Source organism: Lactuca serriola, chromosome 5 (genome assembly GCF_051521515.1).
Source record: "Lactuca serriola cultivar US96UC23 chromosome 5, Lser_US96UC23_V15, whole genome shotgun sequence".
NCBI lineage: Eukaryota > Viridiplantae > Streptophyta > Magnoliopsida > Asterales > Asteraceae > Lactuca > Lactuca serriola.
In genome coordinates, this window is record NC_136412.1 from 287,443,645 (window position 1) to 287,454,739 (window position 11,095).

The 11,095-nt window shown below is 32.7% G+C and overlaps 2 protein-coding genes across 2 annotated transcripts; one reads left to right on the forward strand and one right to left on the reverse strand.

Moving 5' to 3' along the window:
- Window positions 1-5,629: 5,629 nt before the first annotated feature.
- LOC145054591 (2-oxoglutarate (2OG) and Fe(II)-dependent oxygenase superfamily protein) lies at window positions 5,630-7,214 on the reverse strand. Its single transcript, XM_079002822.1, has 3 exons — window positions 6,498-7,214; window positions 6,057-6,378; window positions 5,630-5,974 (listed from the first exon to the last, which is right to left on the reverse strand). The coding sequence occupies exons 1-3, from the start codon at window positions 6,983-6,985 to the stop codon at window positions 5,741-5,743; spliced, it is 1,044 nt and encodes a 347-aa protein (XP_078858948.1). The 5' UTR covers window positions 6,986-7,214; the 3' UTR covers window positions 5,630-5,740.
- Window positions 7,215-8,005: 791 nt separating this feature from the next.
- LOC145050601 (uncharacterized) lies at window positions 8,006-10,894 on the forward strand. The gene is made up of 3 exons (XM_078998825.1): window positions 8,006-8,376; window positions 8,756-9,962; window positions 10,079-10,894. The coding sequence occupies exons 1-3, from the start codon at window positions 8,006-8,008 to the stop codon at window positions 10,892-10,894; spliced, it is 2,394 nt and encodes a 797-aa protein (XP_078854951.1).
- Window positions 10,895-11,095: the final 201 nt, after the last annotated feature.

Below are 11,095 nucleotides of genomic sequence, written 5' to 3' on the forward strand. Positions count from 1 at the left end.
TGGAGAGCCAGGCCAGGGAGCGCCAGGCCGGGCCGACGAGAGAATCCCAGCAAGGCTGGAAAGGGAATCCCCAGCAAGGCTGGGGAGAGTCAGGCCAGGGAACCCCAGGCCGGGCCGACGAGAGAACTCCAGCAAGGCTGGACGTTAGGGTGGTCTAGGCCATGCTAATGGACCATATATCAACAATGAATAAATCTAAATTTACTTATCGTTTAATGGATGTTCACATTCATGTTCTGAAACAATGTATTCTGTGTTAAATAATATTTTTCTCATAATGTTATTTATGAAGTAAATATATAATCTTTCATTAAATTAATAGTTCTGATAATAACACATATATAATCAAATGATATTTGATTGGAACTTATCTATGTCATAATCATCATGACTATACAAATAAGAAATACATATACCAACTTCAAAAGGATGGTATTTTTGAAGGCAAATGAGTTTTATTCATTTGATATATGTGAATCCTATTTATATGGGAAGATGATTCGCAAGTGTCTTTATCTATTAGTAGTTAAAGAACAAAGGGCTTGACAAAGAATTATACATAAGTGATGTCTGTAATCTTTTTCAGTCCATAAATAGATTTGGTTATAGATACTTAATCAATTTCACTGATGACTTTTATTTGTCGTTAATGAAACCTTTTGATTTGATCAATTTTTTCATAGTGAAGATTGAAATACGACTTAATGAGACCATCATTATTCTTTCATTGAAATAAAGAAAATGAGTTTTGTAAACCAGGTCTTCTTGGAACATCTTAAGAGTTATGGAATAGATTCACAACTCATCCCGACAAAAGCAATCACTTGTCATTAGTATGTTTCTTGTGGCATAGAATCACCTGGTCACTTGACTCTATCTTTTGATATTCGAGGTAGCCTTCAAATTCTCTAGTAGGATAGGGTCACCTGGCCACTGGCATAATGTCGATAGTACAAGTTTTTAAAGAGGATAAAACATAGACCTTGCAGTCTATTATCTGACGATTTAAAAGAACTATTTACTTTATAAAATTTTGGAATTATGCTCACTGCAACAAATATATTGAATATATATTTCCAACCAAACAAGTGGACTAGATGCTTATATTAGGCTAAGGATGAAATGGGTTATCCTTATCTAAAAGGTATGGAGTCATTAAGCTCATGTTAGACAATAAGCTTAACCACTCTAGTATCTACTATATACATTTATGTAGAATATCCTAAATGATTGTTTAGGATGAAGTTTCTACTAATCCCACTAATTGTCATTCCATAAGACAAGTGATTAGAAAATGTTTTTTTTTTTAAGTGGGAGAAATTTGGAGATTTAAGAGCTAAAGACCCATAAGCTAAATGCATCATAGTTTGGAACTAGCAAGTTTTCAACTGTTGTTGAATCTGCTCAATAGTTGATCAAAAACTAATAAAACACATAGTGATGCATTCATGTATGATTATCAAGTATAGACTTGATTAATCTTCCTCAATATAGTTTGACTATAAAGAGTAAGTGAGTTTCACAAAAGAAAACATACATGATTGAAAATCTTCTCAGATTTAAGTTAACATCTCAAAGTAAGAATCTTCTTTCTTATAAGTTAATTACATGGTGTGATTTAATTATGAATATAGATGACTCTTGTGTTTTTTACAAAGCTAGTGGGAGTGCAGTAACATTCCTAATGTTATATGTACTCGACATATTAATTCATGGAATAAATATCTATATAGATAGATCATGGTAACTTAAAGGATTAAATAAAATTGCATTAATTGCCAAGGATCTTAAACGAGTTTAAGATAAAGGACTCTGAGAGAGTCATCTTGTCAAATACCATATGACATGATTTTGATCAAATCCTAGTGCAAATGTTTTTGAACTAGATAATATGATTGTATTATGTATGCTGATGCAATTGGATTGATCATATATGTCATAATTATGCATAAAGGCCAAATGAGTCGTATGCTTAGAGCATGTCAAATGATACCAGTATAATCCGAGAACAAGTTATTGTGTGACTTATAGGAACATTCTAAAGTACTTGCAAAAACTAAAGAAATATTCCTAATTTGCGGAGTATTTAAAAGAAAGCTATGTTTAAGGTTGTTACACATGTGCTAAATTTTCAAATAGATTGAGATGATTCTCAGACATAATCGGGTGTGTCCTCATTATGAATGAAGAGATAGTTACATGGATAATGGTTCCATGTAGGTTTTAATTAATGTTACACATCAGAGTCAGGGTACCTCGTGGTTTGGAGAACCACGTACAAATATGCTTAATGTATAGTTCATTATGACTATGAGTAATCCCATTACGCAAGTATTGGTATCTAAGTCATATTCATGCATCTAATTCATTCTCAATAGTTTTTCTTTATATATGAGTTATATATAAAACTGAAAATGATTGTATTCGCAAATTTTATACAAATCAAGTTTGTCAAATCTACTTGACAAAGCTGTTTCATTAGCTAAAGCATGAAAGTCAAGCTAGAGGGCATTGTTGATATAAGTAGATGTATTTGATTGAAATTTAGTATTTGGATATTGGAACAATAAAGACAACAAATATTGTAATGAATGATATATTGGATATGAGTCTTTCATTAAATAACTGTTGTGTTCTATATTAGTATGTTTAAATCCTTAAATAACTAGGTTATTCTAAATGTCCATAGTCGTTCATAGTTGTGGGAGCATCTATGAGGTAAGACTAATATGAGAGGATTTATGGATTCTCATGGAGATAAGAATGGCAAAGAGCTGCTACCAACTTCATAGGTACTTGATTGTGAGAATAAGTATTGGACTTGACCCACATCAAAACCACTTTATGGATCATAGTCAAGAGTGATGTTTTTATCAAGGTTGTATCTTTTAATCTTAGACCTAAGATACATATTTGGGACTTGAAGTGTGGGGATTGTTGTGCTTTGACATGGTTTAATGTTGTTTCATAAACGGCCGTCATAACGGTCATCGTTGGGTATGACATAAACTACATTGATAGACATATGTAGTCGAGATGATCTTTGTACTTTTAGACCTGAGATACAAAAAAAAAAACACCACAAATAGCAACAATATAAAATATAAGAATTATTACCAGAAAACTTCCTCAAAATAGCCAAATCAATAAAAATGAAAAAGAAAAAAAACACAAAGATTTTTTTTTTTTTTTTTATGGAAAAGAAGAGTCAAAGTTTAATTTGGAGACAATCAAATATATAAATTCTTTAATGATATTAACCATTTCACAAACAATAAAACATTTATATATCTGGTGGTCCATAGACAATCTCTATTATACAACTATATGGTATGTGACAACAATATGTTAGGACCTACTCACAATACATTATAAATATTAGAAACAAAAAAAAGTTCCAATCGTTGAAACTCGAAAGGGTGCCTAAGGCGAGGTCCACCATTAGCATGGCGACGGAGAATTTGAACATCTGAGACCGGCTCACGTCCTAGTCAACCTCAATAATGGATCGAGTGTAAACACTCGGGAAGTATACGATCAAACCCATAAATTTTGGATTTTAATTTAACTCCCCAATCATTCTATGCAGATGAGATATATTGGTATGGATATTGATACTTGCACAAACAAGTTTTAAATCAATAGTTTGAATACATAAATGTTATAATGAATTTCAATAAATTCACAAATATACTGATCCCGTTGACCTTTACAACTGATTATGAATTAACAATAGTTCATCACATAAAACGTTTTCTTTTTGGCCGTTCTAAAAAGAAAATAAAACGTTTTTTAAATTAAAATGTTGAACAATTTCTGGTGTCTACATATCATATGGTCTACCATGACTGTTGGCCACGGTGCACTTGGTATATGGGGACATATTAGACCCATCTGGACCTTGCAACTCCAAAAACATCACGATACTACCTACCATCCTCATGGACCACAAAAATACTTCACTTTCTTCCTTTACTAACCTAACATTCTCTTTTCTTATATATATATATATATATATATATATATATATATATATATATATATATATATATATATATATATATATATATATATATATATATAATATGTTATTATGTATTATAAATAAATAAAACAAATGTGTGCAAATATACGTAAAATACTTTACACACTTTCATATAATATGTTATATTACATAAACTTTTATTATTATTTTTTTAATTTTACCTAAAAATACATTTTTTTTGTTTTACATAAAATGCATTTTTGTATGTATTTAAAAGGTTATCTTTTTGTAAAATACAATTTATAAAATAAGTAAAATAAATTCTATAAAATTCATTTGATGTAAAAATACATATTTTTTAATACAATTTGTATACATCTATAAGATGTATTTATACATAAAGTATAAGATATGTTTTAAGTTTAATTTAGATAAAAAGTAAAAGGGGTTTAATGGCAATCAAGACTCTTAGCTCAATGGAAAGGTGTGTATATAACAAACTTCGACCAAAGGACTTGTAACCCAACGGTATTCGGTGTTTGTCCTCATTCCTTGAAGTTGAAGGTTTAAATCATGTTGTGGATATAGATGAATTTAAGGAGTAGTTTATGAATAAAGGAGATTTGTCGTTTAAAAAAAAAAAAAAAACATAACTTCAAACCTTAGCTCCCACATTTTTGTTTTTAATTTTGCAAATACGTAATACTATATAAAATCACCACATAATTGGGGTTTTTAACCAATAAATCCAACAATGTTTAGCCTTACTATTCCAATATACCATCCATTGAAACGACCAACTTTGAATCAAATCAAACAACACATTCTTGATAATTCTTTTATCATCAAAAAATATATTATTTTGATACCTCAAAATCACCAATAATAACACCATGATAATAGCATCTAAAACGAACTTTTTGGAAGCCGGAATAGTGCATGAATGATGAGTCCACCAACACAAATATGTCTTCTAACATGCGAAAACAAAGGAATTGTCAAATCCCCCGAAACACCAACCTTTGACCACAAAGTAATCGCAACCTCACACCCAACGAAAGTATGAAAATTTACTTTCGGAGCTTGCATACAAATTGGACATAAAACCGAGTTTGATCTCTTAACTATCATGACTATTGGATGATTTTTTTGTTTTTTTTTAAAGACCATGATTACTTGGTACGCTTTTTGTTATTTTTGTACTTCTCACCAAATCTATATACATACATCTTGTAGAAAAGAAGAAAATGAAGTATTCAAAGGTTTATGACTAGATAAAAAAAATGTGAACTAAAGTAGGAACGATAATTTTTGTGAAACTGTCAACAGTTTATGTCAAAATGTATTTTTATTGTTAAAACATATAAAATCATAAATTTCAGTATATTGGTCATTTGGTTGATTAAAAAACTACACCCTAAAAGTAAAAAATATTTGCCACACTGTTACTCGATTGACACATCATTGGTTTGTCACACAATAGCACATAGTTGTTCCTTCTCTGTTGTTTGTTCAAAGACATCCGTCTTATATATACAAATATGTATTTATTTTGCAATTTATTAAACGTTTTTAATTTAATTTTTAACAAAATTGAGAGAGTTTAGAAAGATGGTTCTTTGGGATCAATGTTGCCTTATATCATTGAAAGATAAAATTTGAATCAGATTATGAAAGACTTACATCATCCAAGAACATTCAACCAGATATTGCCAAACATTGCAACAATTACCATCAAGATTAACAGATGTTATGTCAAATGAGGAGAGCATCAATGTTCCTTTTACCATTTGGACCTTTTGTATACCATGATTGAACATAATCACCATATACAACTTCATGATACTTGGGAGGTGGCTGCAATCCTGGTGCTGGTGACACTGAAACTGTTTTTGCAGGATCATGGAATGTAGCAACCGAAAGCCTTGCTTTTTCACCATTTGTTATGGCCCTATGCACAGCACTCTTATAAACTCCATTTGTTATGATCTGCAAAAGTGCAAACAACAACAATGATCAAACACTAAAAACTTATGATAAACAAAGATGAGAATGTTATAGTTCCTAATACCTCTGTTTGATCACCTAAGATCACAAAGATTGCATGAGATACAGGATCTACAGTTACCCAACCATCATTCTTGGATACTTGAAGACCTGCAACGTTTTCTTGAATGAGAAGGGTGATGAATCCCATGTCGGAGTGAGATTGCAAGCCAAGTGTAAGCTCAGGCTGTGGGCATGATGGGTAGTAACTCACGGTGATGTTTTGGTATACTTCTCCCATGGATTCTTCAATGAAGGAAGATGATAAGCCTAAGCTTGTGGAGATTAAGCCCAAAAGTTTTAGAGCAAGGACTTTCATATTATCACTGTATTCCCCAATTACTTCCCTATAGCAAGTATACTTTGACATTAGTGTTAAACACATATGCAATTGAACCCAATTCAAGCCCTAATTCCCAAGGGGGAGGAAAATACTCAAATAGAGATTAGATAATAGATGATTAACCTGTAATTTGGAGGGAAATGCGGCCACCGAGAAGGATGACGTCGAGAAAGAGGGAAAGTGTGATGATCAAAGTAATCTCTCCAGTCAAGGACTGCATCATCGGAGGCAACTAGCATGCGGCTTCCGTAGCCTTCAGAAGCAGGAGAAGTGGAATCACAGGCGTACCGGAGCTTTTCCGTCATCGGAAAGTCTTCAAAGAAGGAGGATCCGACCTTCCTTATTTGATCCAGCAGCGTGGTGGAAACACCGTGGTTAATTACATGAAAGGCGCCCCACTCTGAGCATGCGCTCCCGATCTCTTTACATAGGAGGTTCACATCCCTATCGCCACCGAGGTTGATCATAGGGATTTTATGATCAGTGGCGTTTCCGTTACTCGGCTTGCTAGGTCGGTTCTCCGGCGGTTGTATATACTGCGGCGGCACCTCCAGTTTTAGATCCTTCTCTGCAATAGATTGAACTCGGATCGGTGCACCGACAACTTCCATTTCATACCAACAAACTAAAACGTTTGTACACACTAAATAACCGATTAGAAAGAATTCGTTAGTCTTTCGCGTAGCAAGAACTTCCTCCGGCGAGGTTGAAAGCGGGAAGGGGTCGTCGGCGTTCCGGACACTTCACTTTACCTTATGGAATGATTGGAATCCTTCGCTGTGTCATAGGCTTCCCAACTAGAAATGGCCCTAGGGCTGCAAAAGGGATGATCCTGATTTTGATTTTTAACTTTTAACTTTAGGTTGTTTAAGGAAGTTAATAAAGTTTTAACTTTCTTTAAAAAATATTATTAAGTTCTTTTACATCAACATCATTAAAGTTTTTAAATAATTCCAAAAATATCAATGTAATTTGAAATAAAATGTTTGATACTAATTTGACATTTTTTTTTAATTGGACATTCATTCACCACTCATCTACGGAGTTTTTTACAAAAACATAGTAATTTTCAAAAGTATTTACAACAAAAGGGTAGTTTAAAACTTATTTACAAAATAATTGTAGTTTTATTTATAAAAAAAAAAGGAACCCTATTAGCCTAGGAAACAGTCTCCAACATCTCAATGCTTTATTTGCCTCATCGTTCATCTTCCATGTGCCGCCGATCGTTGAAAACATTAATTACCATCGTCTTTTTTCAATTTTTTCTACGGTGAAGTTTTATTCACATTGACCTTTTTGTTTATGTTTGAGTGAAATTTTTATATGTTGATTTTGACCAGATAAAAAGACTAATCGGTTCATTCACCAATATACTTGCTGTTTGTATATTAATTTTAGGACTCTTAAATTTATTGTTTTTTATTCCCTTTCATCCAATTAGTAGCATCAATTGAATCAATAAGATTGTTGACTTCATTGTTTATTTTTTATCATGGTGTGAATTTCTTTCAAAATTTTATTTTTTATATTTTATGGGCTTTGTAGTAAATGTAGATATGTATAAATTAATGTGTTACATTATTTTAAAATTTGTTTTTGTTTCTCCATAGACTTTTATCAACAACAACATGGCATCAAAATTTGTTACTTTCTTATGCTATCGGGACGGAAAAATTTATGACGGGAAAGAAGGTATAACTTACGACAAGTCTCCAAGTAAAGCTATCAAGGTTCAACGTGGAATAAAATTCAATGATCTGGTTAACCAAATCTATTTTGCAACATCGATTGACAAGCAACAATATCATATTAAAGTAATTTGTAGATACCCATCGGTTGTTGGAAAGGTAATGAAATATATTCCTCTTCCGATCAAGGACGATAATGACGTTGAAATTATGTTTGATGTGCTTAGTCTTCATCAAGAACTAAGCAACATTGATCTATACTTAGAGATTGACGTCAATGGAAATAAAAATCACATGGATATAACACCCAGGTATTAAAACTCATATTACACATCAATTTTCAAAATTTTACCTTATATTGTTTTGTTGATGAACTTTTGTGAAGAATGTGACATTGTATAATAAGTTTGGGGCTATTTCTGCCATTGAGGAAAAGTTTATAATCTTGCCTACAGAAAATTTTCATGTTGCTTACATATAGAATAGGACAGTACACGCCTAGGAGAATTAAAAATATTCAGTTTGCTTTAGTTTTCCCATTTGTTTTAGTTTCTATCCATGTATGCATTCATCATAAAGACAAAAAAGCAATCCATTTTAGTACATTTTTATTATTTTTTCCATCTCAATTTCATAATTATAATTTGTTATTGTTTTCACCTACACATTTTTTTGTTTCATTACTTGTAGAACACAAGAATCGGATTTGATAGAAGAAGAAATGAACACTATTTTATTACCTACTATGAATCCTATTGATGTTGTGTCAGACATGATTCACAACGAGGACTTCAATATAATTTCTGAATTTGCTGTTGTGAACAATGGAATGAATAGTGGATTTGACACAGATAATGACGGATATGAAAGTGGGGATGAAAATGAAACTGAAACTGAAAACCGAGGAGATTTAACCACAGATGGAGCTGAGATACCTTCTAATTTTACTAGTTTAGAAGGAATAGATGTGGCTAATGTTGACAATTGGACGGTGTCACACTCCGAGAGTAAAAATCATTTAACTGAAGAATTGGGTGAAAATTCTTTTAAGAATAAAGACGAACTTATTAGAGCTATCAAGCTTTACACGATCAGGAAACATCGACAATATGAAGTGGTTGAAACATGTCCAACAATTTGGAAGATAAGATGTAAGTTGTGTTCACAAACTGGTTGTAAGTGGCAATTACGTGCATGTAAACGTAAACGTAGTGAGTATTTTGAGATAACACAATACATTGGTCCACACACTTGTTCCCAGTATAAGATTACTCAAGATCATCCAAATCTGGATGCGAGCTTGATCGCTCAAGAAACTGAACACCTTATTAAAGAACAACCATCTATTAGCATTCCTACCTTGAGAGCTGAAATAATTGATAAATTAGGATATACTCCTTCGTACAGGAAGGTCTGGGTAGGAAAACAGAAGGCGATTGAACATATATTTGGAAACTGGGAGGAATCTTATATTGTTTTACCAAAATTTATGGCTGCACTTCAATTTTACAATCCAGAGACTATAGTTGAATGGTGCACTGCTAGATTAAGTAATGTGGATCACATAGATAGTAATATGAACCAAAGGGAGAGTAGTATGGATCAAGTGGAGTTCAGACGTGTGTTTTGGGTTTTTGCTCCTTCTATCAACGGATTTGCACATTGTCGACCTGTTGTTAGCATTGATGCAACACATTTATATGGTAAGTATAAGGGAAAGATGATGATTGCAATGGGAGTTGATGGTAACAATCAGATTTTTCCTCTTGCATTTGCTATTGTTGAGAATGAATCATATAATAGTTGGTATTGGTTTCTTAATCATGTCAAGAAACATGTGGTGAAAGAACGTGGCGGCATTTGTTTAATATATGATCGTCATAGTGGAATCCTAAAGGTAGTTAATGAGCAAGGATCACCATGGCTGGAGCCCCATAGTTTTCACATGTATTTATTATTTAATTCCGTTAACCACTTTTATGGTACATTTAATTTAATTCTCACATTTGAAAGGATTTGTATAGGTATTGTTTGCGACATTTTGTCAATAACTTTCATGACAAGTTTCGCAATTCACATTTAAAAGTTTTAGCTTACCGTGCTGGAAGTCAAAATCAAGTTCGTAAGTTCAACTCTATCATGGATGAAATTGGAAAACTAAATGCACAAGCTCGTCAATGGCTCGAGGGACATTCACTTTGTAGATGGACACTTGCACATGATGGTGGAAAACGCTATGGGTTGCTCACTACAAATATGTCAGAGATTTTTAATAATGTACTTAAAGGTGCTCGTTTTTTACCAATCACTCCATGTGTCAAACTTACATTTTATAGATTGGTTCACTATTTTGATGTGAGGCGTTCTTTGGGACCTACTGCTCAAGCTAACGGAGATGTTTTTACTCCTCATGTTGTTGTAAAACAAGCAGCATCAATGTCAAAAGCTAGTGCACACACCCTCAAATCTTTCAACCGACAAAAAGGAATAATTGAGGTGGTAACTCAAAAAGGAAAAAATATGCAAGTAGTTGATTTGGAGAAAAAAACTTGCACATGTGGTAAGTGGGAGATATATAAGTATCCGTGTTCTCATGTCTTGAGTACATGTGCCTATCTTTCTTTAAATACTAGTCAATATATTCAACGATATTACTCAATTTTTGAATATTCTGCTACGTGGGCATCTGATTTTTCCCCAATCCCTCATGAAGCATATTGGCCTGAGACGTCTATTCAAGGAATGCTTCCAAATTCAGAGTTAAAACGAAAGGAAAAAGGTCGTCCTCGCTCCACAAGGCTACGAAATGGAATGGACATTAAAGAATGAAAGAAAGCTAATCTTTGTGGATTGTGTAGACTAAGTGGTCATAATCAAAAAACATGTCCTTCTAAGCCTAGGAAACGACCTATGGATATGTGAATGTGTTTGATTGAGTAGTATTTATTCTAGATTTTTTCGTTATATATGTTAAAAATAACTCATTTTATATTAGTAATGATTGATTATATAAGATTTATCCGAGTTATA

What these genes read in the sequence shown, in the direction of transcription:
- LOC145054591 (XM_079002822.1), bottom strand. Translation starts at nt 6,985, where the DNA reads ATGGAAGTTGTCGGTGCACCGATCCGAGTTCAATCTATTGCAGAGAAG. An exon ending in CATTTCCCTCCAAATTACAG is followed by an intron (nt 6,379 to 6,497) that starts GTTAATCATCTA and finishes TACTTGCTATAG; the next exon opens with GGAAGTAATTGGGGAATACA. An exon ending in TCTTAGGTGATCAAACAGAG is followed by an intron (nt 5,975 to 6,056) that starts GTATTAGGAACT and finishes GCACTTTTGCAG; the next exon opens with ATCATAACAAATGGAGTTTA.
- LOC145050601 (XM_078998825.1), top strand. Translation starts at nt 8,006, where the DNA reads ATGGCATCAAAATTTGTTACTTTCTTATGCTATCGGGACGGAAAAATT. An exon ending in CACATGGATATAACACCCAG is followed by an intron (nt 8,377 to 8,755) that starts GTATTAAAACTC and finishes CATTACTTGTAG; the next exon opens with AACACAAGAATCGGATTTGA. An exon ending in GTCATAGTGGAATCCTAAAG is followed by an intron (nt 9,963 to 10,078) that starts GTAGTTAATGAG and finishes CACATTTGAAAG; the next exon opens with GATTTGTATAGGTATTGTTT.